Source organism: Pagrus major, chromosome 12, assembly GCF_040436345.1.
Source record: "Pagrus major chromosome 12, Pma_NU_1.0".
NCBI classification, from domain to species: Eukaryota; Metazoa; Chordata; class Actinopteri; order Spariformes; family Sparidae; genus Pagrus; species Pagrus major.
Genome location: NC_133226.1, coordinates 24193852 through 24221547, shown reverse-complemented (window position 1 = coordinate 24221547; position 27696 = coordinate 24193852). Strand labels below are relative to the sequence as shown.

At 40.0% G+C, this 27696-nt stretch overlaps 1 protein-coding gene across 1 annotated transcript; it reads right to left on the bottom strand.

The window, feature by feature from the left end:
• Nucleotides 1-26983, bottom strand: ttll11 (tubulin tyrosine ligase-like family, member 11). Its single transcript, XM_073477380.1, has 10 exons — nt 25854-26983; nt 19902-20001; nt 19299-19432; nt 15806-16096; nt 15417-15701; nt 13887-13982; nt 13686-13798; nt 5205-5447; nt 4299-4405; nt 1-2219 (listed from the first exon to the last, which is right to left on the bottom strand). Exons 1-10 carry the CDS (start codon nt 26373-26375, stop codon nt 1906-1908), a joined length of 2205 nt encoding a protein of 734 aa, XP_073333481.1. The 5' UTR covers nt 26376-26983; the 3' UTR covers nt 1-1905.
• Nucleotides 26984-27696: the final 713 nt, after the last annotated feature.

Sequence of the window (27696 nt, the reverse complement as noted above, 5' to 3'; positions counted from 1 at the left end):
TCAAAATGAACTTTATTTTTTGCAGTGTTATCAATTGATTTCAGTCACATGATTGATCACCATTATAACCTTGTAAATCTACTTCATGTAATCAGTTAAATACTGCAGTAAATGTTAGTCCTAACAGTTCATATAGCAGAAATGTTCAACGTTTACTTCACTCCATGCGTTTAACAGCTGCCAACGTTGCAGGTTTTTCAAGCATTAAGGTCATTTGTCCTTTAACGCATCACACTTAATACTTGGCCTGCATGTGACAAAGTTTGTGACAAAAGATTATTTAATCATTTAATAATCTCACAGTAAAAGAAAAAAACAAAACATTACAATTCAAACATTAGTGTTCAGTGAGTAACTGGTGTAAATAGTCTGAAATGGCAGCGAGGATCTACGACCTTTCTGGTTGGCGTCCGCCAGCTGCAGTCATGATATTAAAGGATAAGTTCACCCAAAAAAATGGTGATTACGTCATTTTGTACTGGCGCTCACGCAGATGGAAAGTTTGGGGGGAACTTATTGTCGGATGTTACAAAACATTTCTGGAGCTTCACAGCAAGACGGCGTTGTAGTTTTATCCAAACAAGTGAAGTGGATGAGGACTCGGGGAATAAAAACGAAAGCCAAAATCTTCACTGTAGCCGCTAAGCAAGTGTCAGCGCACACCTCGTATGAAGTGGGTGCACAGTCTTTTCAAATCAGTTTGGGATCCTGGGGCTTCCAGAGAGTTGGATTACATCACACAAGCTGTATGGATCCATTTTAAGCCCCCGGATCCCAAATTGATATGAAAAGACGTTAATTACATCCTTAGTAACAGATTTTCAAAAACATTTAGGATCTCAGAGCTTCTGAAAACTTGGATTACGCTGGACGAGCTGCAACGCTGTTTTGTTGTGAAGCTCCAGAAACGTTTTGCGGACTACAAAACTTCACCCAACTTTGGCACGAGGGCGAGTACTGAATTTTAAAATTTTTGGTTGAACTTTTCCTTTAAAAAAGGTTTAAGAAAATGCATCCATCTTGATTGTGAAATTTTAAAAACCATGCAATTACTTGTGAAATAATTGAATTCCCAATGTGCGGCCACACAGTCATCATCCTAAAAACATGCTCGCTGGAGGTCTGAGGCTGCCCGACTGGAATAGCTGCTGAACTGAAAGAGGATAAGTGGCAGCGTGGCCTTTTCCCTTTGAATACTTATTCACTTAACTCATCTCTAATGGGCTCAGGACGCACAGCTGAGCCACTGGCTGTAAATAGGCTTTCACCATTGAGCTTAACACAAATAAATACAGTACACACACACACACACACAATATGCCCACACATATGCTCAGTCACCCTCACATCCATTGTGCAAATGCAATAGTTGTTGTGCAAATTCTAGGATATACCACACACACTAAGGACGCTCCCTTACACCCATTTATGTATTCATGTGTAACTGCATTGAATGTAAAGCTGGAGCATCTAATGTTATCCCTGAAAAAGTTTGTTTTCTGTGTACGTGTTGCCAGACAAAAGGTGAAGGGGAGCATATAGCTGCCCTGTAGAATCAGTAAGTGTGTATTAAAAGCAGCCTTATCCTCCTCCTGACTGGACCACACTGTTCATATATGATCACATCAGGAGGGGAGGAAGAAATGCACCACCCTCCACCAACATCTCTTGTTCCATTTCCACTCCTATCGCCCCCTGCAGACATCTTCCTCCTCTGGAAAAAAAAAGCAATCAGGCTGAGAACAGTTCTCCTGTAAGTCAGCCAGCAGGGGTCAAGCTAGCTCTTCTCTCAGCTCCCATCATCGGGAACTGCAGAGGAGAAACGGACGGCTAATTTCCTCGCTCCCATGGAGAAGGCTAACGGCAGTGTTTGGGGATTGGATGACTTGTTTGAGTTCTCTCTCGTCAGTTCTCCACGTTGGCCCTGAGTGAGCGAGGCTTGAGTCTTTGATGCAGCCGGTAGTCCTGGCTGGCCGCCCTTCGCAGGGGAGCCGGAGAGTTGAGCTGAGGGTTGGTGAGGCCCAGCGACTGAGTCTTGTTGGCTCGCGGCAGCGCCCTGCTGCAGCTCACGGAGCGTCTGTCTTCGACGCCCGACTGGGACTCCAGCTGGGCCTCGCACAGATCCAGCAGCGCCGCTACCTGCTCCCTCATCTGCAGGGATTTGAACCTGCGCGCCGCCAGGTGGAAAAAGGCTTCGACAAACGCTTGTAGTCCCATACCTGAAAGAGAGAAAATGTGGTTGAGGTGAGGCTGGAGAAATACATAAATAAAATGAAACACCATTTCAAGTGAAGAAAATGTATTTGTTAAAGTAATAATTTTATATCGTTTTAGAGATACATTAATACAGATTCATTTTCTGTTCGAGCATTTCCATTTAAGCTTTTGCTTCTTAAATTTCACTTTACATTTTCAAATTATTATTTTACATTTTAAATTTGCATTATATTAAATTTTATTACAGCCCGGTTACTTCTCGTAGTCTAGTAAAATAATCGTTGAATTGTATCTCTTCACTTTCTATTTGGCTTTTCATTTTAATCATGACTGAAAATATCTTGCGTGCAGACGATGCTCTGAGCGCTCAGACACTGGAACTGTTTTCTTCTGATTATGAAGATGTGATATCCATGTCAACAGACTGATTAGTGTTGCCGTCTTCGAAAAACCACCTAGCTTGAAACTTTCATAGATTGTTGGCTAACACAGTCAGACCTCTTTAAATGTACTAAAGAGAATAAAAAACTCTTATTTGAATTGTTTCACTTTTATCTTTGAAAGGCCATTCCTGTAAATTATTATTGTTTTTCAGTTAAATACCTCGAGTATAAGTTAAAAAATGTTTCTGGTGATCTGAAGTCTGATCTGAATTGTTTTCTCTCCTGTGTTTATGACTTGAGAATTGGTGCAAAAAAGTTTTGCCAGGATAATTTTTCTGAGGTCATTTTTTTTTTCCATCTGTGAAAATGTGAAAAAAAAAAAAAAATCTGGAGAATTTTTTTCTTGAGTGAAACAGTGAAAAAAAACTTTCAGGGAGAAAAAAAAAAAGTCACTCGGTTTCAAACATTTCTCATGAAAATACTTTTTTTTCACTCTTTGGGGAAAAAAAAAATTCAAATATGAAAAAAAGATAAGGAACTCGGGGATATGTGCATTGCATTTGCATTCATCTACACATTTTGATGCATAGCTTTACATGCTGATACGTAAGTAGTTAATATTCTGACACTCAGGGATCTCATGGTAACTTGACCTTCTGTAGTGGCTGGATTGATTTTCTCATACATACAAATGACTGACTGAATGCAACCTTTTCAATCATTTAATAAACAACATATGCTGTTAACAGACAATAATAATGGAAACATGATTTAGGTTTTGTCCTTGTTGTTTTGTAAAATAACTTTGCACTTTAGTCTCTCCTGAAATCTAAATTCGCCATCATCTGCCCTTGAAAGCTATGAAAGACTGAGATATTTATATACAACAACAAATATACTGCTCTATAACCACAGCTTTTCCCTCTATGAGAAGAACAATGTCCTCTGAGCTGAATTTTTACCCCTAATATTTTTCTACTGCAAACTCTTGTTATTCTCACCCCCGGAGAGTGAGAGAGAGACAAATGAGCAGAAAGCAGAAGAATCCATGAAGTGAAAAAAAAAAAATGAATGTGATGCCAATTCACACCGGACTGACGGGGTGAGAGCTGGTAGGTCGTTTGCTTCGGATTTATTAAAATTATTACGCATCACACGAAGAAGTTTGGCGCAAGACGGCATTTGCATACATTCCTTCACGCGTCCTTCGAAAACTTTTTCCACATGCTCCAAACTAAGCTTTGTCAATAACAATTCTATGTCTTTTTTTGGTTCCTCACAAATCCTCCCTTGCACATACACAGAAATAACAGACTCTGACTTCAGTCTCCCTGAATACGTATGAGCTCATTCTAAATTCAGCCCACAATCTCCTCCGTACAGGCCCTTCCATCCTGGTCCATGTGATCTCCATCCATCCGCTTCGCCTCGCAAACACTCCTCGCGCAAGGTGCAAAGTCTGAATAATTCATGTCGGATACTCGCTTTCGCTGTCACATTGTGATCTCAGCTCATTTCAATTACGGAAGCACAGTGTCAGAGGGAATCTGACAAAGAATGACACGCAATTATCTCCGAGCACATTATTTGCCCCGAGTCTCAAGGATACCCGGCTCTCTGTCCTCTACATGTCGTTTCTTTCTGAGGGTTTTGTTTTTCGCACATGTGTGTGTGTGTGTGTGTAAATGTGCGAGTTACCTGCTTCTCGAGAATCCGGGGTCGATCCAGACCAGCGGCGTGTGATGTCTATGTAGAGGATGTCCACTGAAGCCATGGTGAAATTACTGTTGCTCAGCTTGCAGGTCCTAAAAACAATCAGAAAAATCTTACATGTCAGTCCACATTCTTAAAGCTCCAACTGAAATCATATTTAATTATTTCTTTTTCAAGGCAAAAACTATTTCATGTGTTTTTTAAAAAAATGTATTCTTCTTCCTCTTTTGGGGAAATATCTGAAATGCTCCATCTCCTCTAAGCTGGCTTTGGGGGCATGTCTGTGTTTGATTGACAGCAGCTGGCAGGCTGAGCACCAGCAGGGGAGCATAAGCCAAAATAAACAACCTTGTGCTGTAGCTTACATGTCATGGGTAGACAGTGTGTTAAGTAGTATTGAGGAGGAAGGACCACAGCAGCATTTAAACGGACCAAAGTGATATTTGCAGGTACGTTTTTATGCTGTTTAACTCTGAAAATAGACCTCCTGGCGGGCTGTCCTCAACTGGCCGCAGGAGATTGTTGCTGACATGATCCTGTGAAAATCAATCTAAAATACAAACCATAATAACTTGAGCGTTCATTCATTTTACAGCAGGACGCTGAGGCTTTTGTATCCCGCCTAATCACGTTGTACGCAGATGATGACGTCTTTTTGTTACGTGACATGCAATACAAAACACGGTGACAACGAGCGTGAGTGAGGGCAGGAGGGGAGCAAAGAAGCAGGTTGATAGTTGTCAAAGAGAGACTGAGAGGATTTGTAGTGTTGAGCACATTGAGCATTGAAGATACTCCAACAAAAAAACATCACAATAAGCAAAAATACCAAAATTGGCACTGGCAGAAGCAAATAGGGAAAAAATAGTAATACATTAAAAAAAATTGTACCTGATGAAGGTTCGGAAGGCTGTGGGGCCCAGACGCATGTTGCCCTTGACCCCGAGGAAGCGAATGAACAGAGCTGCGATACGCTCCACCAGCCGCAGGTAGTTGAACTGTTTGGTGTACTTGGGGTAGACCTGCTTCAGACACAGCGAGGGCAGGGCGGCTTCATCCGGGCTCCTCTCTTGTATCTCTGCCTCCAAGGGAATCTCCTCCCCGTGTTCAAACCCAGCAGCCCTCGGTTGGGATCTTTGACCACAGAAAACAACAGATTATTATAAATTTTACAGCAGTATATTTCACTGACAGTGTTTAATTTATTAGCGCTGTTGACCGACCATTTAACCTGCACCACTGGAGATTTAAAGACTACAAAAGTCCCTACATTTACTGTTTTTTGTGCTGTCCAGCATAAAGGCTGAGTAATGGCCTTTAAGGCCTGCAGGACTGAAGCGCAAGACCATCAGGCCAACCCAGAGAGCTTTTGTCAGCTGAGTAACAGCCAACTACCTGAGGTAAATAAATGCACCAAGCTTTTCACTTGAGTCTGCACTTACAGTCTGTCTTGGCAGGAGAAACAGGAAGACTAATGTTGTATGAAGGATAAATGCTCTCTTTTCTCTTGCTCATCTCATAGACTCTGTACAGCCTTTTTTACTGTCTCTGCTTGCATCAACAACATTTAACTGCACCAGAAGCAAGATGCATCTACATGCTACAGGTTTTGCATTTAGACATTTGCAAATATGCTTTTGATTCCTGTGAGCAGGAAGTTATTTCTTATCAAGTTTGTACATTTAAGCAAAACAGCAAAATGACTCCTGTATTACACAGTATAGCTGGATGTTAAGCCACAGTGGATCTGGGACAAAGAGCCCTTTTCCACAGCAACTACTGATGGACAAATTGTGCTTTTAGAGGTAAATTACCAATGTCGGGTTTTATGCTTTAAATGTTGATGAGGCAGATGTATAAAAGCACTTTTCAGTCAGTTAATTAAGCCAGCCAAAAAAAGTCCATCGACCAAAGATTTGACTTTTTTTTCCACTTTCCTGTGGCACAACGCCGGTCAAGGGGCCCAAATAGAGTAGTACAATTTCATAAATTAAAGGTTGCATATTACGATCATTTTCACATTGGTATTTTTATTCTGGGTCTATGAAAAAAAAAAAAGGTTAACATGCTTTAATGTTCAAAAGAGGCATTATCTTACCACATTTCTGTTTTTGCAATCCACAGCCCAGTTGGGGGCGTGGCTGACGGCAGAGATTGTATAGTTGTGACATCACAAACTCACAGTTTTCTGAATATGGACTATGTATGTTTATCTGTGGATTGAGTGTTTTGATGCTTTCATGGTATTTATAGAGCACGTAGACCTGCTTTATAATCAAATCTCACCTTCTACAATATGGGGGAGAAAAAAAGGCTTTGCGATTGCTTTGAGGTAGAAACTTCTTTGAACAACATGTTTTGGCGAGAAAGAATATGACTTTCCGCCTTTCACAATCGTTACTAAAGGTATAACTGTGAAAAGATGAACACAATTCTCTGAGCGTCATGAACACACTGGAGAATCATTTTGTAGCGTCAGAAGTTGGTCCATTAGATCCAATAAAAATCAAAAGTACCCTGATGAGTTCTGCTTAGATTCTGTGTTTCTCACCAAAAGGCATTGGGTCTATCATCTTGGCCTTAAAAACATGTTGAATGAGTTTTTTCTGCCTCATTTTTCAAGCATAGCTTTTGTTTTCATCCATGTTGGCTAGATTTCAGTCTCTTTCTTCCTGCATTTTTCTGGCATATTGCTACGATTCATAACGCCACCTGTCGATGACTGGAATAGTATAAAACCTTTGGCACGTTCCACACTACCTGCCTGTCTCTCGCCGCCGGCTATCCCATTGTGCTTTTCCTGAGGGAGTTGCCACTTCTCATATAAAAGGAATGGGAGCAGGGCGTTCTGTGCATTTTTACCCTCATAAATGTGTGAACATTGTTCTTGATTGACATCTCCCTTCCCTTTCCTGTTCGCTATGCTGCAACTGTTGCTGTCGGGCGGGGCCGATCCCTCCTTTATCATTCTTATTAGTTCGTAGAGTCGAGTGGCCTCAAATAACTTCCATCATGAGCAGGGACTCATCAGCCAGAATAAGTAAAACACCTGTGCCGGTGTAAAGGGCCTTTAAGGACAACTCGTACGGTCAACATTTCCATGCAAACACAACGACAAACGCGCAAAGTCACATTCCCGTCAAGGGGATACAGTACTGCTGACTTTTATGAGGCAGTTTCTTTGTCCATGAATTAGTAAGCAGTGTGAATGGCACAGAGAGCACTGCTGAATGTTTAATAGAATCAATCATCCCTCGGCAGCCAGAGGGACACCACCCACGTCTATTTAGACAGGACTGGTTCGGCTAAAAACGGACACGTCTTCTAGAGAAGCTGACAGCCAGACAGACAGTGAAGGGAACATCTCCAAACACTCCCAGCAGACGGAGGAAGAAAATGATGGAGTTAAGGCGAGAGGGTAAAAGGTGAAGAATGGCAGGTTATTAAAAAGACATACAGAGGCCCGGTGCCAAATGTTAGTTGAGTGTATGCGAGGAGGACTAATTCAGCTGTCATTACCCTGCGTGAATGCTATTTCTGGCCTCCTGGTGAATAATTTGACAAAGCTTTCGCACACTGTCAAAAGTCCTGAAAGGTGCTAGATGTGTCAATGAAAAGAAATCAAATGTGTCCACAGTGATCTCCATTTCAGGAATCTGAATTTTTTGCCGGCGCTCTAAGAGTATGAGTCATACCAAAACACACAGACACAGGAAGCAGTCTCCCACAGGTAACAATAAACCTTTTGTGTGTGCAAATGATTTAACGCCCACTCCTGTTCTCACTCCACAAAATCACAAGAATCAGAAAATGTTAAGCTGTTATAACCAATTTATTTATAATAACAATGTATAAAAACGGCAATGTGACAGTGTAGAAAGAGTCCTGAATCTGCAGCTCTCTCCAGCTTTATGGAGATTTATAGCCAATTTCTGCTCATTATTGAGACAACTTTTGGTAAAATAATTTTCAGGTGCAGCAGGCAGATGCTTCCAGTAAAAAAGCCAAAAAGATCCACTGGATACAGGCTGCTCAGTACCAAATGGCAGTCAGAGAAAGTTAACGACTAGCTGATAAACATAGCAGATAGCAAGGTAGGCAAATTAAGTTGGTAGAGACCAAAATTGGAGCTAAAAGACAGTAAATATTGGACTTAAATTCATCAGGTAGCCAAAAACATGACTAAATGAATGATAAATAAGCAACTACGGCCACTAGGGGTTTCTTAATCAAAACAAAACTACAGATGTGGGTATCCTGGGGTCATGGGAGTTGTTGTCACGTTATGTTTAGTCATGTTTGCCTCGGAGGTTACAGAGACGGCGACCATTAAATTAAACTCACATACCTCGAGTAAAATTACAGATTTCTGAAATTAAACAAGAAACATTTGGGATAATGTAAGTACACAGCTCAACAAAATATATAACAGAAGGTCACGTTGTTTTTTTTTTAGACATTTTAGTGCAGAAATGTTACATATTCAATCATTTACACTGGTTGTACTGGTGCGCCTACTTTTTCTTTTAGGTGCATCCATTAATAATAATAATAATAATAATAATACTTGTTAATTAAATTTTTTAACACATTCGGTAAATGATTGTTAACTAGTGTTGTCACATTTGACAGATTTCTGGCGCTCTGATATTATTATTATCATCATCATCTTGAAAAGGTGTTGTGAAGCCAATGTTGTGTTTGAAACCTGTAATTGCTGCCCTCAAGTGCCCCCAAAAAAGAAAAGAAAACCAAGTTATTGTAGGTTTAAAATGGAGGCTGTGAGCATGTTATTTTACATTTCCACAATAACACAATAAGAAAATGTCTCAGTCTGTGTGGTTCAACCTTAGTTACTTATAACTGCACTCAAATCCACCTCTGCACGTATTATTTCTTTTGATGCAGATGATGTTTTGTATTTAAAAAAAAAAAAAAAAAGGTATGGGCGCCTGAATTTCAGCTTTTTGTTCTCACCCACACTCACACACACCTCTCATAATGGCTCATAAATCACCCTCAGAGACATCATACACAGGATTTATGAGCTGGGTGCCAGAAGTATATGTCTGAGAGTCACTGATAGAATCGGACCCCCTCCTCCTCATAATTACCCACTTTTCTCCATTTTCCTCTTTTTCTGACATTTCATATTTACTTCTCTCTCTTATATAAGCTCTCATTCCGTCTCCTTTAAATAGCAACACCATTTCTTTACACAGCTGCACCTTTGTAGTGTGCGCCTGGTCAGTTCTCACCTCTCTTTCACTTCATCTTGACAAGTCAAATTCATACGGGGGTGACTTCAGTTTAAACTCTGCAGCTATGACTGACTGAATCCCATCCATTCCACTGCTGAACAGCTGTCAGCTACCACAACACAAGTACTTTTACTTGCTGGTAGACCATCTGTCCAGTAAACAAATGACTTAACCTCCCGTAACGATGTTGGGAACATTCTGGTCGTGCTGTCAAAGACTGCTTGTTAAGGATTTTAAAAGTTTGCAGGAGAAAAATAAATCAAATCAATCCTTCCCTATTGAAATACATCTGACCTGACTGTAAATCTATGCATGTGACTGTCAGCCTCAATCAAGTCTTGTTATTTAAAGCTTCAATCTGGCATCCATGAGATTTATTTTATCCTCTGATAACGAGGCATCAAAACTGGTGAAATGCCAATCAAAAGACTGTCTGGTTCGAAAACAAAATGGTTCTCAATTCTCGTCTTTCTCTCTTATTTCCTGTAATCAGCCAGTGAAGTTGAAGCCCAAAAGAACTCTGTCTGGATGTCTGACATGTGCATTTTGAAGTACGCCATATGTTTTAAAAGACCAAAAGCGTTATCAATGGATCAAACTGCCTTGACAACCCCTAATCCGACCTTGTTTCAATTTTGGAGCATCAAATGAGGTACCGGTAACCATGGCAGCTAAGGGGAATAAAAACCTAACGTGAGGAGCAGAGAGTGAGAGAGAGAGAGAGAGAGAGAGAGAGTGTGAGTGAGTGAGTGAGTGAGTGAGTGAGAGAGAGAGCGAGGTGACAGCTGAGCCCAGCTTGGAGCTGCACACCGCTGCCTCCTGTGAAATCTCTCATCAGTAATGACCAAATCCAGCTATCGTGAGAACTTATACCTAGTTCCATAACGCTGAGGTTATTATTATCATGTACTGTTACGAATGCAAAGAGGCCAGAAGAGAGGAGAGTGAGCTACTGAAGTCAGAGGCAGAGGTTTTGTTATTGGGTTTGACACGGAGGCTGCACAGGTTCATGTTTATGTGCATGGGGGGAGGCGACATTTTTACAAAATACTGCTGGTTCTGTGGGGTTGGCATTTCAAATCTGATGCCTGCAATTCATCACAGCTACATGAAATTACATGTGTCATTATTGCTTTGAGAAAGTTTTCATCTTTCTCCATCAGAAATGACATTTTCGCAAAATTCTGGATTTTTTTTTACCTCCAACTTAGCTAGTGCCAGTGGTGGAAAGAAACTGAGCACTTTTACAGTTTTTCATGTTATGCTTCTCTACGCTTCTACTCCACTGCATTTCAAAAAAGGGAGAAGTTGTGCCTTTACTCCACCACTTTATTTTGACAGCTGTAGTTCCTCAGTACTTGTCAGATTACATTCAGGCCTACATATCGTCAAAGATTAAACCGATGTTTACAATCGTTTTAAATCATTTTATGCACCTTCAGAACATTTTGTGACATTATATTATGGTGCTTGTTCAACCAAAAAAAAACTAATAATGCCATATATAGTAATACATCACATCAACTTTCTGCATAAATAGTAATTTTGTTTTTGATACCTTGAGTTAATTTGCTCATGATTACTATTTTAAGTAGTATTTAAGTATTTTAAAACTGCAGTAGTGAAGGATCGGAGTCCTTGTTCCACTATTGGATTATTGCAACATCTTTACACACAGATGTCTTCATTTAAAATGTAGCAAATTCAATGTAGCAAAAATATTCTTGATCAGAAATAATTATATACATAGTGCATCTGCCACACCGTGGCATCAGATGATTGATGAGTTCCTATATTGCTCCCACGTTGTTGGCAGCAGTGATGATCACATTTTCCTGAGCACATCCAATCTAAATGGCTAATTTAATAAATATTAGCACTAGCTTGTCGGGACATAATTGGCATATCTTCCCCCCTAAAACACAAAACTCACTATCTGCAGCGCTGACACAGTTCCCTGCAACCACAACCTGACATGAATACTAAACCTTTATGTTTGGGAAGAAAACATTTGAAATCGTGTTAAACCACAACGGAATATTTACTGCAGGTTAATTTTATCACGGCTATAGATGGGTTTTTCAATATTACAGCCCTAATTTGTGGTAAGCTGTGTACTGCAGGAGGTTCAGCTAAAAGGTGCTAGGGTCCACTTTCTATCTGCAGTTACTGATGAGCAGTAACATTCTTGTTATCATTAATCAATGATGTATTATCTAATAGCGGAGCACTGGCTGTTGATCTCTAATCACATGCCTCATACACCTGCACCTTATTACCTGATAGACTGCTGTTACTTGCAATTTTATATCATCATCATTTAGAAGCGTTAGTTGTTGTCATTGCTCTCTAAAAATATTACTACTCAGGACTGATTCAGATCATTTCCCTCTCTATAAAGTTTACAACTTTATTAACATTTCTATCCTGCTTCGTGTCAAGTTCCTGCAAACATAAAGATACACGAGACACTATAACTTCTCTCACGTCATAAACCTTGTCCTTGTCAGTGTCACCGTTTCTCACACTGCTTTATAGACACACTGAATTATATCTTATTAAAGATGATGCACCTTGCTCCAGTCTGGACTTAAGCCTCTTTTCTCCACATGGCTGCAGACGATAAACATTCTCTAACACGGAGATATTTTTATAAAGATATTCTTCCACTCCTTTAATTGGCTTTAGGGGGGCGTACAATTTAGAGATCAGGTGTCTGTGTTTAGAACGGAGCAGTGAAACAAATGGAGGCATTTACACACAGAGAAATAATCCAGATGATTTACAACACAATCAGTTGGGACGTCATAAATCATTGGAAGATCAGTGTTTAAGTGTATAGGGATACAACGTACTGCTAGCTTCATTATAGCTACTATAACCACCACTTGATTAATGTGGCTGATCCTGATATAGATATCCGAGTGTGTAAAAAAGATAATGATATAGTAGTCTTTTCTGTTTGTTTTTAAAGGTGCACTATGTAGTTTTGGGGAAGAAATTTTAATCAGAAGAGAAAAATCTTCATTGATAGTACTGTGGGGAGGACAAGTATTGCGGATCAATCCGAGCCGAGCCAGCACATGTGTATATAAAAGCCCCTCAAAAGTCCGAAATGCAAACATTTTAAATATATAATCACATAAGAGGAAGAAGAGCAGCAAATTCTCACAGTTGAGTAAGTGGAACTAGAGAATATTTGACATTTTTGCCGACTTAAACAGACTTAAATGGGCAACTAATTATAAAAACGATGAACTTATTCAGTGATAGAGTAATTGTTCAAGCTCAATAATGAATGTAAAAGGTATATAATTATAAAGCTTTGGAGTAACCCCCACTATCCGAGGTCTGAGTCGACATAAAACGTACGAGGGACATTCGATTAAAGGATTATGGGTGTCTAAAAGCATGTAGACAGGAATACGTTGAGAGGAACAGTATCTAAAAGTGTCTTTTAAATTATGCTCTAGCGTAATTTATTAACTGACAAGTACAAGGTGTGAGTCTGCTTATTCCAGCTGGATGAAAATATGGCAGGAGGAACGAGGATTACACATATCATAGGCGCATTATATCAATATAATACCGGTCATGATTATAATAGCTAAGTGGGTATTATCCCAGAGAAGACGGTCGTTTCACTTCCAGAAGAAAGCAGATCAAATATCTTATATAGAAAATAAAGGACGGGAAGGGGAGGGAGGCTAGTAATGTAGAAGGTGGTAGAAGAGAAAGTTAGAATCAGTAAATCTTATTGTCATAGAAGAAAAACAGATTAGAGGGGGGAAAAAAACACAAACTCCTAATGATAGAGGAGATTTATTGTCAGGCACCACACAGGGCCAGTCAGCCTGAGAAACTGAGCCGCCAGACTTGTACAGTAATGTGTGAATTTCTACCACGGCTCAGCTGAATTTAATTTTTCCATTTAACAGGCTTATGGGGAGCTGTTGAGTGGTGCAGAGCTGGGCTCTGTGGACGAATGGGCTGAGTAAGATATCATGCCCTTAGAAGTGGACTCTTAAGACCAGCAGACAAAGAGCAGAGGTTGTAAGAACTCCAGCTTCAAACTGTGTGTGTGTGTGTGCGTGCAAGTGTGTGTACTCACACTGAAGGCTTCCTGTGGGCCGGGTCCATAAGGCGCAGTGTGTCCCTGATCACACCCACTTTGACCTCTTTGTCAACTGGACTAGGAACATATTCATAAACCCCTGGTGCCACCTGAAGGAGACATAAATATTTATCACAGCAGAGTGAATAATAATGATAATAATACTGCGATAATAGTGATGTTGACATTCACTCTTACCTCCTGTTCATGTTCTATTCTCATACTGGGGTTGGAGTTGACTTCTAGTAATACTGGCTTCAGGTTCTTCATCAGCAGGATGTCAAAGCCCAATATCTGACACACAAACACAAATGCTCCTATTGAGTCAGATTCATACCAGAAGATATCACTTTAGCTGCCAACAAAATCATATTTTACAATGCACAGTACCTTAATTAATAAAATACACTTTGTTTTGAAGGTTGAGTTCATTTACAAAGAAAGAAAGTGAGACTACAATGAGTCTAAATAAAAGCTGTTAGAACAAAAAGGGCTGAGTGGACGAGGTCCAGATAAAAATAAAGTTAGTTTAAAGTCTCTATTTAAAAACTTGCCACGCTTCAATATTGGATCCTGAGGTAAAATTAACAGGAGGAATATCAGTCAAGCTTGATCCTGCATACTTAGGTTTATGTTCAATATTCTATATCCAATTTTTAATAACTTCTAAGAAGACCTCCATGTTTTTGTTTACATTTCGAAACATTTGCATCATGAGAAGTTTCATAATTTTGTCTACAATGATCTACATCATTTATCAAGATATGAGTTATAAGGAGTGTCTTATTATATTATCTGTAAACAGATTTATGGACGTTTATCTTCCTGTACTTTGGAGATCCTGGTGCCACTGTACAGAGGGAATTGCACTGATTTTGGCAGTGCATGATGTATTTGTGTTTAGTTTAGTTTAACTAAGTTATGACTCTGAGAAAAATACTCGAGTGGGAGTCGAGACCGCTGAGACTCACTGATCCATCAGAATTGTTTGCCTCAGAACTTTTTGGTTTTTTAAAATTATGTCCGCCGAGGAGGTTATTCTTTCCACCCGTGTCCGTTTGTTGGTTTGTGAGCAGGATTAAACAAAAACTACTAAATGGATTTCTAACGCCAGAAAAGACCCCATTAACTTTTGGTACAAAACCGGATAAAAGGATAAATCAGGGAACTTTTTCTCATATTCTTTAACATTGCAAGATAAGGCGACATTTTACCATTTTTAATTTCAATTTCTCAGGGAATAATGCATGGATCTTGATGAAAAAAAAAATCAGGCGCATTTAGGTAGCTACTATCTGTGAGTGAGTACAAAAGGGGGACTGTTGCGCTCTACTGCCATTCTAGGTCCAGCATTTTTTTCTGACAGTTGCGCACTGCAAAACAATAACGTCAATCTCATGCATCTATGCTGCTGGAAAGGAGAAGGAGAGGACGAAAAGGTCTTAAGTGTAGCTTCATTTCATAAAGAAAGATTGCAACAGTAATGTCTTTAAAATCAACTAAGGGTGGAAACCTGAGATGTAGCAGTTTGCTGAAACCTTTTTCTTCACAACATTGGCTTAAATTCCAGGAATGCCAAGAAGATCACACACACACACACATTGTTGCCACAGCTAGCTCTCAGGCTACAGCCAGCTCAACAAAAATTAATCAGGAATCCATAAGGGAATCAGTTAAGAATTGTGCTGACACACAGAATCAATAGTGGCATTGGCATCTGATACTCACCTGGAAGCAAGTGGGTCCCGGTTTGCCAGGCGGTATCTCAGCCTGATAGTACACTTTAAGTTCAGGCACCACGGCGATGACGGTCTTGATGACAAGAGCGATGATGTCCGACCACACCTTCTTGATGTCCACGCCTTTAGCTGCCAGCCTGTACAGCACGCTGGAGAGAGTGCGCTTGCTGCCCGTGTTCTGGCTGTCTGAGTGGACAAAGTTGCCGCTGTGGACGTTGAGGGAGTAGTTTGTCAGGTGCATGAAGACATGGCTGAGATTCTTCTGGCTTGGTTCCTACAAAAACAGAATAAAAGTCACCTTAATTATCTCTTTATGAAGAATGAGTACATGTTTCATGGCATCACAGCACATTAGCTTCACAGTAGCAGCATGGCTACCTGGTAGGGCTCGGTGCAAAAACGTGTCAGGCCTTCCTTGGCAATGTAGATCTCCAATGGCTCCAGGGACTTTATCAGCACGTAGAGGCGGATGTCAAACTTGAGTTTGTCAATGAGTAATGGCTTATGGATGTACTCTTGCACTACCCCCTGTTTGGCCTGTGAACCCGCCATGATCTTTAGGTCACTCGGGTCACGGATGAGGTAGATGCCGTCGCCCTGAGAGCCCCCGTCAGGCTTCACGATGAAGGTCGGATTCACTGTGGCGTCGTTCTCCTTCACCATACGGATCTACAGCAGAGGTGGGAGTAAGAGAGGTGTATGATGTATTTGGGATTATATAATCAGATTACAAGTGCTCCAATTAGTGGCAGACATATTCATACATTTACTTCCAGGCTTCCAGACAAACTCAATAACCGTACTGCTTTGTAAATGGTGATTTATGGAAAATGGAGTTTTTATTCCTTTGTATTCACATTGAACATGGAAGATTAACATTTTCAGTAAGTGCTCCATGTGGCCTTTGATTAAAAAACAGCAGAAACAAAAACCAACACAAAAGAAACAGCATCGTACATGTTGCAGATGTTGTACACCTGTACTTTGTGCCACTACTGTATTTGTAAGTGTAACTGATTTGACCAACTGTAAATTTGCACTGAAAAGATTTTAAGATGTTTAAAGAAAAAAATAATGTAAAAGTACTCAGATTAGATTACCTATTTTTTTTTTATCTCATGGATTACGTCGCTAATTACAAAATTTGCCATATACTTTGATTTAAGTAACTGACTGTTATTGGTAACACTTGATTCACACAAGTTTCATACACTGTGGTAAACCTTAAAACCAAGATCTCCGAGTTTGAATTATTAACGTCCGATGAAGCTTTGAGAGCTGTTAACAATTGATCACAAAACTAAGCCAGACATAGTCAGATTTAAAAATGTAACACCCTTATACTACAGTGAATGGTTGAGTTACAGGACATATGTTCAAAAAAAGTCACTGTTCATCTTCTTAATGCACTCAATAATGAGTTAATGAGGCTAGTTACATGGCTACAACTGAACTCCTTCTTAGTTAAAGAAACAGAGTCAAATGAGAATTTCTTCATGCTTAGTTTGTAAAATAGCAACATTCTCATTATGTTGTTTTTCTATAGAGTTGTTGTCTTTTGTTATAGTTAAAATCTTATGTGCAATAATGTATTTTATTTGTATTATAATTATTACTGCTTGTTTTTATCTGTTATTCTTTATCTTGTATTATTCTGACTATTCATTGTGTTGTAATTGGTGTGCATTAGTCTCTAAACCTGTTTTTATACCATGTTTTTTCTTCAATCACTTGTAAAGCACTTTAAATTGCATTATGATTTGTTTAAAAGGTGCTATATAAATAAAGTTTGATTGATTGACTGATTGATTGTATCCACATAAACTTGACAGATGTAAACAAAGCTTAACCTAACCTCCATTTTGCAGATGTCTCATAAAACACTGCATGCAATCTCCGAGCTAACGCATCCATCTTTCAAGCATTCCCCTTGAGTCAGGTGTTATTTTTTGGCCTTCAGTGTCTTTCAGAAATGTTACTAAATCAGCACACCAACATCATATATTTAGTATATGATGCGTCATCATTGATACTATGACATAGAGAACATTTTGAACAGCCTAACATGGTGTCAAACTCTGTCTAGAGGGAAGCAGTAAACTACACTGAAAAGAAAAGTGATATTCTGGTGCCCCCTGCTGGACATAATGCACTGTTGCCATGCATACATTTCCCAAGTATTGACCATCTGCCCATGCAACTACATCACCAAGTCAGATCAACACTGAAACCTCCTCACTTATATTACCACTGATAACGGGAAGTGAAATTTAACTGTCACCTGCAAATATCAGGTCAACTGCTCACTTCTGTCATCATAAATGACAACAAATGTGAATGTGAACAACAAAAAAAAACACAACTTAACACGGTTCTCTTCTTGTCTCATCAACTTTCCTCCTAAATTGATGAACATGAAGACACAAATCTGGACAAACGTTTTCGTTGTCATATTATTTATGGCTGGTTGGTGAATGACACACTTGGTAACTGATTTCGACATCCTTGAACGTCGTAGTCAACAAGCGAAGAGCAGCTGATGTCTTGCTCATTCTTCCCCCTATTCTCTTCACGGCTCTTGCTCCCTTGTCATGTGTCTACACTCACTCAGTTCTGCGTCTCCTTCACAAGATTCAACCATGTGTTAAGGAGTGCCAGATGACCATAAAGGGTAATATTCATAAATGTCTTTTCTCCTCGAGGAAAGTGAGCAATGAAGCGTGCGCATGTCAAGAATAAAACAGGTCATGTTATGAAGCCGCTACTGTTGCGATGTAACATGGCAGGCAGTTACAGAGAAAAGACTGTGTAGAGTCCACAACTTCAGTATCTGTGACGTTCATTTGTTAAATATAACTAATATTGAAAACTGAGAGGAAGCACAGCGACAAAAAGAAACAGCGTGACTGTACTTTTCCGAGCTTTCTGGCCATTTTGTCCAGACACCAACTGAGTCACTGATATATTTTTTGACTTATGATGCCATTGTGGGAGTTCATCAAAGCATGCTTTGTCTTTGATCACAAGACATAATATGCCGTTTGTTCCAAATGTGTAAGAGCAGAGACGGGAACGAAGGTCTTCATGTTTTTAACTCTGGCCACTTATAATGGTCTGCAAAAGGGAAAGACCTGTTTTGGCTTGTGGTGTAATAAATCACATCGGCGGTGGCTGCATTCCATTTAGGTGTTCCAGGTCCAAGGCCATGCTGTTATGACTTAATGGTGTGTATTGTCATAGTAATAATATCAATAGCATCTATGCTTATACTTCTGTTTAAGTCAAAGGCTCTACGTTAAATTACCATTTTGCTAACTTCTAATTGTTTCATCTATTTTTAGCCCTCTTAGTATTATCATTTATTTTTCAGCATTGTTGCATTTATTGTCATTTTTTTCCATTTTTTCTTTACAACTCAGGTGTCTCTCCTGCAAAATAGAGATTTCTGGCCTCAGTTTAACACCAGTAGAAAAAAACGTTTCCCCTCCTAGCTTTTCCACTGTTGTGCCGTGTGAGTAGCAACAACCAAAACACACTGGAAATAAGTAGGGATGCACATTATGGCTTGTTATAAGTCAATACCGCTACCCTATAATTACCTGCTTCTTGTGGCCGATACCGACAACCATAATTTCACATTTTGAATTTTAAAAAGAAGTTTATACCCTGGAGTTTATTTTAACCCGAGGGTAAGAAAGGCTAAGATGTAGTTAGCAAAGAGGGATGATGTGATACACCGTAGCTCTATTAAGAAACACATAGACTTTTTCCCTCTCTTCCCTAAACATTTATTTCTGTTAACCAAATGAAAATCATTTACAGCATCAGGTTAATAATGTTTTTGTCACAAAGTTATGCAACTATACAGTACCTGCGTGGAAAACTGCTGGTACTCCTCAGGCAGGATCCAGGAACGAGGATAGAAGTCGTACTCTTCTGGGAACAACTCCTGCATAGTCCGCACTGCCCGGCTCATGTTGATCTTCCTCAGCATTTCAATCATCCCTGCAATGCACAAAGCTCTGTTTCAGAGATTCAATAAACGTAGGACGAAGCAATTGGAGAGCAGTTTTTAAAAAGGAAAGTATATTGCACTGGGAAAACAAATGTATAGGAGCATCTATAAGGACTTTCCAAACAACAAAGACATGATGTTGTAAGGATATATAACTGATATTTTTAAATTAGAGCAAGGAGACTACCAGTGATGTAGATTTGGATGTACACTTCCTACCAATACAATTATCTCCAGAGTCTCAAGTGATGATTTTTGCCATGGTATGAAAAGGTTAGCGTTGGAGCAATGAGGATCAGTAAGGCTTTAACTAAATCCCTGCTGTTGTGATTACAGAATACTGAGTACACACGAAGTACTCTGAGCCGAAATAAAGCCATTACTGCACCCACAGGCAGGTTAGTAGTATTATTGTGTGTGTGAGTGCTTAACATCAACAGAAGGTCAAAGGAGAGGTACCTGGGAACTTGTTGACCTGCCCTGAGACGATATTTTCATTGTCATGGAAGGAAACGCCGTGCCAGTAGATATCACAGGCAGCTCGTCTTCCCAGAGGAAACTGGAGAGCGGGAGAGAGAGCAACGAAAAGGAGGAAATGAAACATGATCGACAAAAACAACCAACGATAACAAGATTAGTTTTAAAAAATGATCCGTAAATGAGAAGGAGGGTTTATCTGTTATGACTCAGGACATTGGCAAGGTCCTGAGTAATGTCCTTCTGGTGATCGCAGAGTGTGGGGATAATCTTGCCTAAAGATGGTAGGCAGTGCGTGTTGTGTTGCGATGAGCTGGGAAAGCAGAGACGAAGTGATACTATATAAGGATTTAGAGAGCTGGGAAATCCTTCTGGCTCAAAGCAACAGATTTTGTCCTCTACACCTCAACTCGCACCACATATTTTGCAGACAGAAGAATCCCATCTTAAACAAAAACAACTGAAGAAGTGTGCACTAACTAGTACATCAACACCTATTAAGACACCTTCCACTATTTGATTTCTCCCACATGTTGCTGCGTCTCACTTCTCTGCATCAGTGCTTTTTTTATTAACTGGAACACTGCACAGATTTAAAATCAGCTTTTGAGATCTATTACATTTGTTTTTTATGTGCGCTCTGCCAAAAAACTGGGTTGATTCTGAATTTACAAAACTCACTGCCTTCCATTAATCAAGGTCATCGTTTGAGTTTTATCTAAATGCAACACATGGGATGTTTTCACTTTGTTGACGCCTCAATAGAAATTTGATCATTAAAAAGATCCTCATGCTGATTTCCCAGTTAGTCTCAGTTCTTACTGATTTTGAAAGTTTTTCTCTTGAGGTAAGTAATCTGGTATCAGCCTCCAGATTCTGCATCGATGCAGAGACAGAGCATAATCGAGAGTCTGCCGCTTATGTTGATTGTCTGTCCTCAGCTGGACAATAAAGTTATGTCAGGACGTTGCTCCCATGCTTTCAACGGTGGGCGGACATTAGGCTAACGTTACTTATGTAGGAGGCATGTCGGAGGGAGGCAGAGATCATCTGTGAGTGATAAAAAAAACGGAGTATTTTTTTAAAATCTCGGGGCGCATGTCCGATTTCATGACCTTGCTGGAAAGCACGAACTGGACTTCTGCCTCACAACAATTACTAATCACGTTAGCCATTTTCACCTGAGGCTAACGTCTGCAGCCATAAATAACAACTGTTACAGCAAGCCCAGCTAACCAGCCAAGATCTGAGGAGGCGCTGCCAACCTCGCCGTCCGACTCTGAGAGGTGTGCAGCAGAGTCAATAAATGAATGACATCTGAACCGTTATCGAATCGAATCTTGGGGCCAGTGAAGATTCACACCTCTAGTGTGGACAGGGCCTCAGCCTAAACCTCTGTTTATGTCAGGGAAATTAGTTCTTAAGAGCATTCCTAGTCACAATTACTCTCTTGAGTTAATATGGTATGACTTCAGTGGTTGTGATATAGCTCCTACTCATGGGAGGATTAACCCTGTTACAGACAATCAGCTGACTAAAGAAAATATCCTGATAGTGTTATCTGTGGGGGGCTGAGGATTAAGATTAAGATGCAATCCTTATCACCTCCTGAAACTGATATGAATAATGTATTTGAATTTTTTTCTCATTGCCATCTAGTTCATAGTTAATTCATAACGTGACACAGCTCACATCTGAGTTTCAAAACATCAACACTGAACTGGGAGGAACTTTGTCACAGAGTCTATGTTTAACTTTATGACATCAGGACTTTATTGAGCTGTATTGGAAGGTCAGCAGCACATCGTCACCGCTCCTAAATTCTACTCTCATGCGACCCAAACCCGCTGCCAAGCGACAGGATAGATCTGACAGAGCTGCATCTCATTAATGAGTTAGCGTGTGAGCGTGTGAAACAGGGAAACCCTGCTGGACAGCCAAGGCCTGCTATAAATACCGCCACTGAGATGCCAGTGTATAAGTGTCTAATCCCATGAGGGAAGGAGGTCAAATTAATGAGTAGTTTCTAAGGATAAGGCCCAAGAATAACCGCCTTGGGTAGAGAACGGCCATAGATGGAAAATGGTTTGACTCACTGTTGTGGAGTTAATTATGTGTGGACATTTTCGAGCCACTTGTAAATGAGAATATATTGCTCACTGAAGTCGTATGCATTCAGTTTTATCTACAGATGAGGATTATTTTCATTATCGTTTTATCTGCTGATTATCTTTACGATTAATTCATTAAACATTAATCTGTAAAAAAGTCACAAAACTAATCGATAAATAGATTAATTGTTGGGATATACATTTATATTTTTATTTATTTGATATTTTTTCTAAACATGCTACAAGACTTTCTTTGCCTTTTGAAATTAATAAGCTTCAATTCAGCTTAGTCTGTAGGATCCTAATGAAAATACCAAGCCTGTGATTAATGCAGTTATTAGTTTAATTTTCTGTAGCTGTCACTCAAACCCTCAGGCTTTCCATTCTCTCTCTGCCTCAAAGAGGACTAACGGTCTATTGGATTAAAGGGGCTTAAGGCTAATCATTTCCTACTGTTTAAGAGAATGCCATATGCTGAAAGTCAGCCGCCTCTCAGGCCAGAAAGCAGTGCAGATGTAGAGACGTAGTAGTTTGGGATGTAAATGGACCAAAACTGATACCAATTATTAGTGATAGAAAACACAAATTAGTCAGTTTAAGGATTCAGATTATGCAGTGATGATAGGATATTACTTATGATTTGTGTCCAATCAGACAGTGTTGGGGGCGGGACACTGAGTGAGACTACAGGCTGCATCAAAGCCGAAGTAGTGCATTTCTAGATCGCCAGTAATCTATTTTATCAGAGAACGGACAAAAGAAACACTGAGGCTGGCAATTATCGGTCCAATATTGGTAAATTTATGTTAGCTTACAAACTTTGATAACGTAGGTGGTTGTTTGCACCTTGAAAAGATGCAAACAGCAGAATTTTGAATCCATCCATCACTTTATCCCTCCTAAAATGCCCTAATAATCTTCCCAAATTTGTATCCACAACTATATGTAGTAAAGCTACTTAACTGCTCTGTGTGTTACAACTGGAAAAGGGATTTTCATCAATCAATATTCATTTCATAACTGAAAAACAAATAGTGCACGGCTACTGGAGTTTCAGCCCCTTCAAAGATGTTGACAGCTACTTTCAAAACGGCTCTAGGAGGATCTATAGCGCCCTTGACTTTGAAGGGGGTGGACCCTGAGGACAAAGGGTGGTCATGTATAGGCTTTCTGTCTACTGTTTCCTATACCAGACCTGGGAGGATTTAAGTGTCACTGCGTGGTCACGGGTGATAAGTGGTGTCTTTACTCCACCTGCCCTGCTTGACTCCTCATCCATAATGGAGACCACGTTAATAATGGCTGATGGCAGGTATTACTTGCGTCACATGCAAACTGACCAGATGGCGTTAGTGGCTCGGGCCTGGATCAATTAGCCCTCTCATAAATGTTTTAAAGTTGTTACATTTCATTTAGAACAACTTTCATCCACATCCATCCTCTGTAACTCTAAACATGAGAAGCATGCACACTGACACTGTCAGGTTGTGGCTGGATTAAAAGGTGATCTTGTCAACTACTTAAACGTACAACAACCAACTTTTAACTGGTTATGAAACAGACTTTAAAAAGTTTTAAACTGATCCCTCGATATGAGCAACATAAGCAATGAGATGATCAGCGAGATGATTGTCTAAGAGGAGTGGTGAGGATGAATTTTCCTGTGTAAGCTACAGTCCAAAACCCAGAAAATCTTTCATTTGCTGTGATGTAAGATAAAGAAAGGCAGCCAATTCTTGCATAATGTGCAGCTGTAACCCTCAAATGTTTAGCATTTTTTCTAGCTTGAAAAAATTAACAAAATAGTTGCAAAATGAATCATTTGTCTGTCGATTAATCAACTGATCGCTGCAGATTTACTCTAAATATGTGGTCATAGAAACAGTGAAGGCTGCACACGAGGTTAGAAGAGAAATACCTAATAATACCTTAAAACATGCAATATTTGGACATATTATGCAAGTTATGCCCATATTAACAGGAGTGGTAATTGCACATGAACTCAGAACATTTAGCTGAATTGTGCTAATGATTAGCTTGACTTTTAGCTCTGCCACGTTTAGCAAGAAACAAACTTCCCAGGTATCGAGACAACAAAGATATAGCAAACATTTGGATGAGTATACATTAGTACTGACAGGAAAGTGACCGTATCGATCCACTTTTACAGCCCATATAGATCATAAATGAAACCAGTCCCTTACTTTATCACTATCAAATCGTCCGTCCGTTTTCTGAAAGCTCAGTTTGGCCACTTTTAGTACTGTACTATAAATAAATCACTTTAAAAATGGTTGCCTAACTGCCTGAAAGTTGCTGCAGCCTCAAACGTATAAAGCTTTGTGTTTTGACCACCCATCTCCACAGTTTGGTTAACACAACTATTAACTGAAACTCGCTGCTTTTTCCAAGTTTAAATACTGCATTAAATAAACAGATCGCTTACAGACACTTTAAGACACCTACGCACACTCAAATTTAATTTCCTATTTAAAGCGTTGTGATTCACTTTCTGTCAGAGATACTGCCTCTCATAAAACGTCAGCTCTTTGATAACCAAGAGAAGAAACACACGGCCAAACTGTTACATAACCTCGCCTGAAGCAGACAGAATCGGTTTTTCAGTGAGAGGCTGGTTAATGTAATCATTATCAGATTGATTATAACCCCGTCTTAATTACCCATTACAGTAATGTTGTCTATAGGATGCAGCAGTTAAGATTATATTGTCACATGCCCAGTAAAAGTTAGATTAAGGTAGTGCGACGCAGATTGTTATTCTTATGAACGCTGTGAGAAATGTGAACTGTTGGCCTTTTCTTCTAGTCCTGTCTTAGCTCAGAGACACTCCAGGCAGCCGTTGCTTACATGTGACCTCTATAACCCCGAAGCCAACTCATCACACCTCCGTGGCCAGAAAATGTAAATCAGTCGAAAGACAAAAGACTTGTTTGTGAAGGACATTACTGTCTACACCAGCTTATAGCCTACATATATGGAACTTGTGGTCATATCATAAGGAAGATTGTGCCATTTAGAGGCAAGCACATGCATGTTTTAATTGTAATTTGATTATAAATGACTAACATTTAAATACATCACTGAAGAAAAAAAATGCAAATCTACGCTCAAAATGTACGTTTATAGGAAGGATTTTAATAAATCTGTTATACATATATAATGTGCTTCAATTATATACTAATTTTATTTATATTGTGCCGTTTTATCTTGATTGTTTGTACTTTTTTGTCTTTTTTCCTTATTTTGACTTGGAGTACTGTGTTTATCTTGACCTGTAAAGTGCTTTGTAACCGTGTTTCAAAAAGTGCGATACAAATAAAGTTTATTATTGTTATATTAATAGCACAAGTAGAAACATAAGACCGAGGTTCTCATCTCATCTATGCACATTCGTGACCAACGCCCAAGCTGAAACGCTGGTGCACCGAGCAGCTGATGACAGAGGTCCTTCTCTGGATTAGATAAGCCTGCAGTGTCATGTTTTGTAAAAATAAACCTGCACACACGGCTTCAGCTAACGATCATTTTCATTTCTCGATTACTCAATTAATTGTTTGGTATTCAAAGTGTCAGATAATGGTGAAAATGTCAACCATTGTTCCCCAAAGGTCAAGATGACGTCCTCAAATGTCTTGTTTTAATCGACAAGCCAAAGATATTCATTTTCCTGTCGTAGAGGAGTGGAGAAACCAGAAAACAGTCACAATTAGGAAGCTAAAAAGGCGGTTACAACTATGATTGAATAGTATTCCTCCAAGACAAACAGAAAAAAGAGCAAGAAAGAAGCTCTCATGTTGCTCACCTCTTTCCACTTCAGCTGCTTGATGCTTATCTTCAGCGCCTCTAATGAGGTTTTGGCTTTTGCAGTATCCACCGTCACTGGTCTTCTCTTATTTGCAAGTTTGACTTCTTGGATGTTCTTGGACGGATGGATGCTCACATAGTTCCCATTAGTCTCTGACTTGCCCTGCAGGATCTTGCCAGTCCCTCTGATGTGAAGTGTCCGCTCGTGCCCAAGTCTATTCAAGTTCTTGCCAGCATGAGCAGACCCATGCAGTGACAGGTCCTGGAGGTGTTTGCCACAAGAGTTCTTGTCATCTTTCCCTGGCTTACCACGACTTTTACCCCTTTGTTTACAAGTGATGGAGGTGCTGGATGCATCGCTGCCGGCTATGGTGACGCTGGAGGGGTCTGGTGAGACGGATGCATGTGGGGGAGAGGACCCTGGAAGCTGCTGCTGCTGCTCCTCGGTGTCCGCACCCTCCTTCTCTGCATCCTTCATCTGCTCGAGTTGAACCCTGACTTTTACATAATCATCACCCATTATGCGAAATGCTATGAGCGTCGCCGCTGGGCAGGGCACAGTCGTACCACAGGGTGCAATACTCAAGCAAGCTAACGTTAGTCTGAGATAATGTCGCACGCATCGCTAGCTTAAAAGGCTAATTAAACAGTAAAATCCATAACGCTCCTGTCAGGTTGTTTCCCCGAATAGAGAGAGCAGACTGTGAACATACGCTCACAGCCTTTTAACGTGTTTTTTATCAAGCTAGTAACAGCTCAAGCTAAAGATTTAAGGCTATGGCTAACGCCGTATGCCAGCTGGCCACAATAATTCAACGAGCGACTTCAAAAAGGCTAGCGGCTCTGACAAGCTGGCGTTGACTTATGCTAGCTGCCGCAGCACTTGTCGGCTAAGCTACCAACTGACGTTAGCCTGGCAAACTTCATTTAAGCTAGGTGACGTACGGCTCGGTTCTGAAACTACCCTTTGACTCATGACAGACTTTAACTTACAGGCACCGTTATCTCCTTCCCCTCAGTGCTGACAAGCGTCGAGATGGTGTCCTCCGCTCTCTCTCTCTACCCCCCCTCTCTGTGTTATCGTGTCCGGCGTACAGGAGCCGTAGCTCAGCGAGCAGCAGGAGGCAGAGCCGCCCCGTTGTCCAGCCTCCATCTGCCTCGAGCCCGGCTGATGCTGCCTTTTGAGCTCCTCGTAACCCTCCGACTTTCAAGACGCCACACTGACACAACCGCTAAACATCCATTAACTATAAATATATATATATATATATTTTTAAAAAAAAGTTAAAATGTATCTGTTGGTTTTAGAGGTGGTTTCTCAGCATTGTTAATCTTGTGAATCCCGGACAGTTTGCCTTTTCGATCGGTGTCTATTTAGAGGATGTATTTATTTCCGACAGCACCTGAAGGCAATAAGGGTTGCCAGGTTTCATCTATTATTAGAACAAAGGATAAGTCAACATCCTCAGCTGACAATGCTGACTTATTAATAGGCCTGTATCAGATGATGATGAGCGTGCATGATGAAAACAAGGCATTTATATTAATTGGGTAAACCTGTGTTTAATGTCTTTGAAACATTTATTCACCAACTTGAAGATAAGATAAGATAAGATAAGATAAGATAAGATAAGATAAGATAAGATAAGATAGGATAAGATAAGCCTTTTTGATCTCTCACTGGGGAAATACACGTTACAAGAAAATATACATACAAGCGAATCATACAAAGATGGAATTAAACTTTTATCATAACGATGTCCTACGATTTCTTCCTCTAATGAGGAGATACCAGGTATATCTAATGAGACACAGATGTAAAATTCCTAATTTAAAGATGT

What these genes read in the sequence shown, in the direction of transcription:
- ttll11 (XM_073477380.1), bottom strand. Translation starts at nt 26,375, where the DNA reads ATGGGTGATGATTATGTAAAAGTCAGGGTTCAACTCGAGCAGATGAAG. An exon ending in TTTGCACCGAGCCCTACCAG is followed by an intron (nt 15,702 to 15,805) that starts GTAGCCATGCTG and finishes CTGTTTTTGTAG; the next exon opens with GAACCAAGCCAGAAGAATCT. An exon ending in CCCGGATTCTCGAGAAGCAG is followed by an intron (nt 2,220 to 4,298) that starts GTAACTCGCACA and finishes TCTCTCTTTCAG; the next exon opens with GTATGGGACTACAAGCGTTT.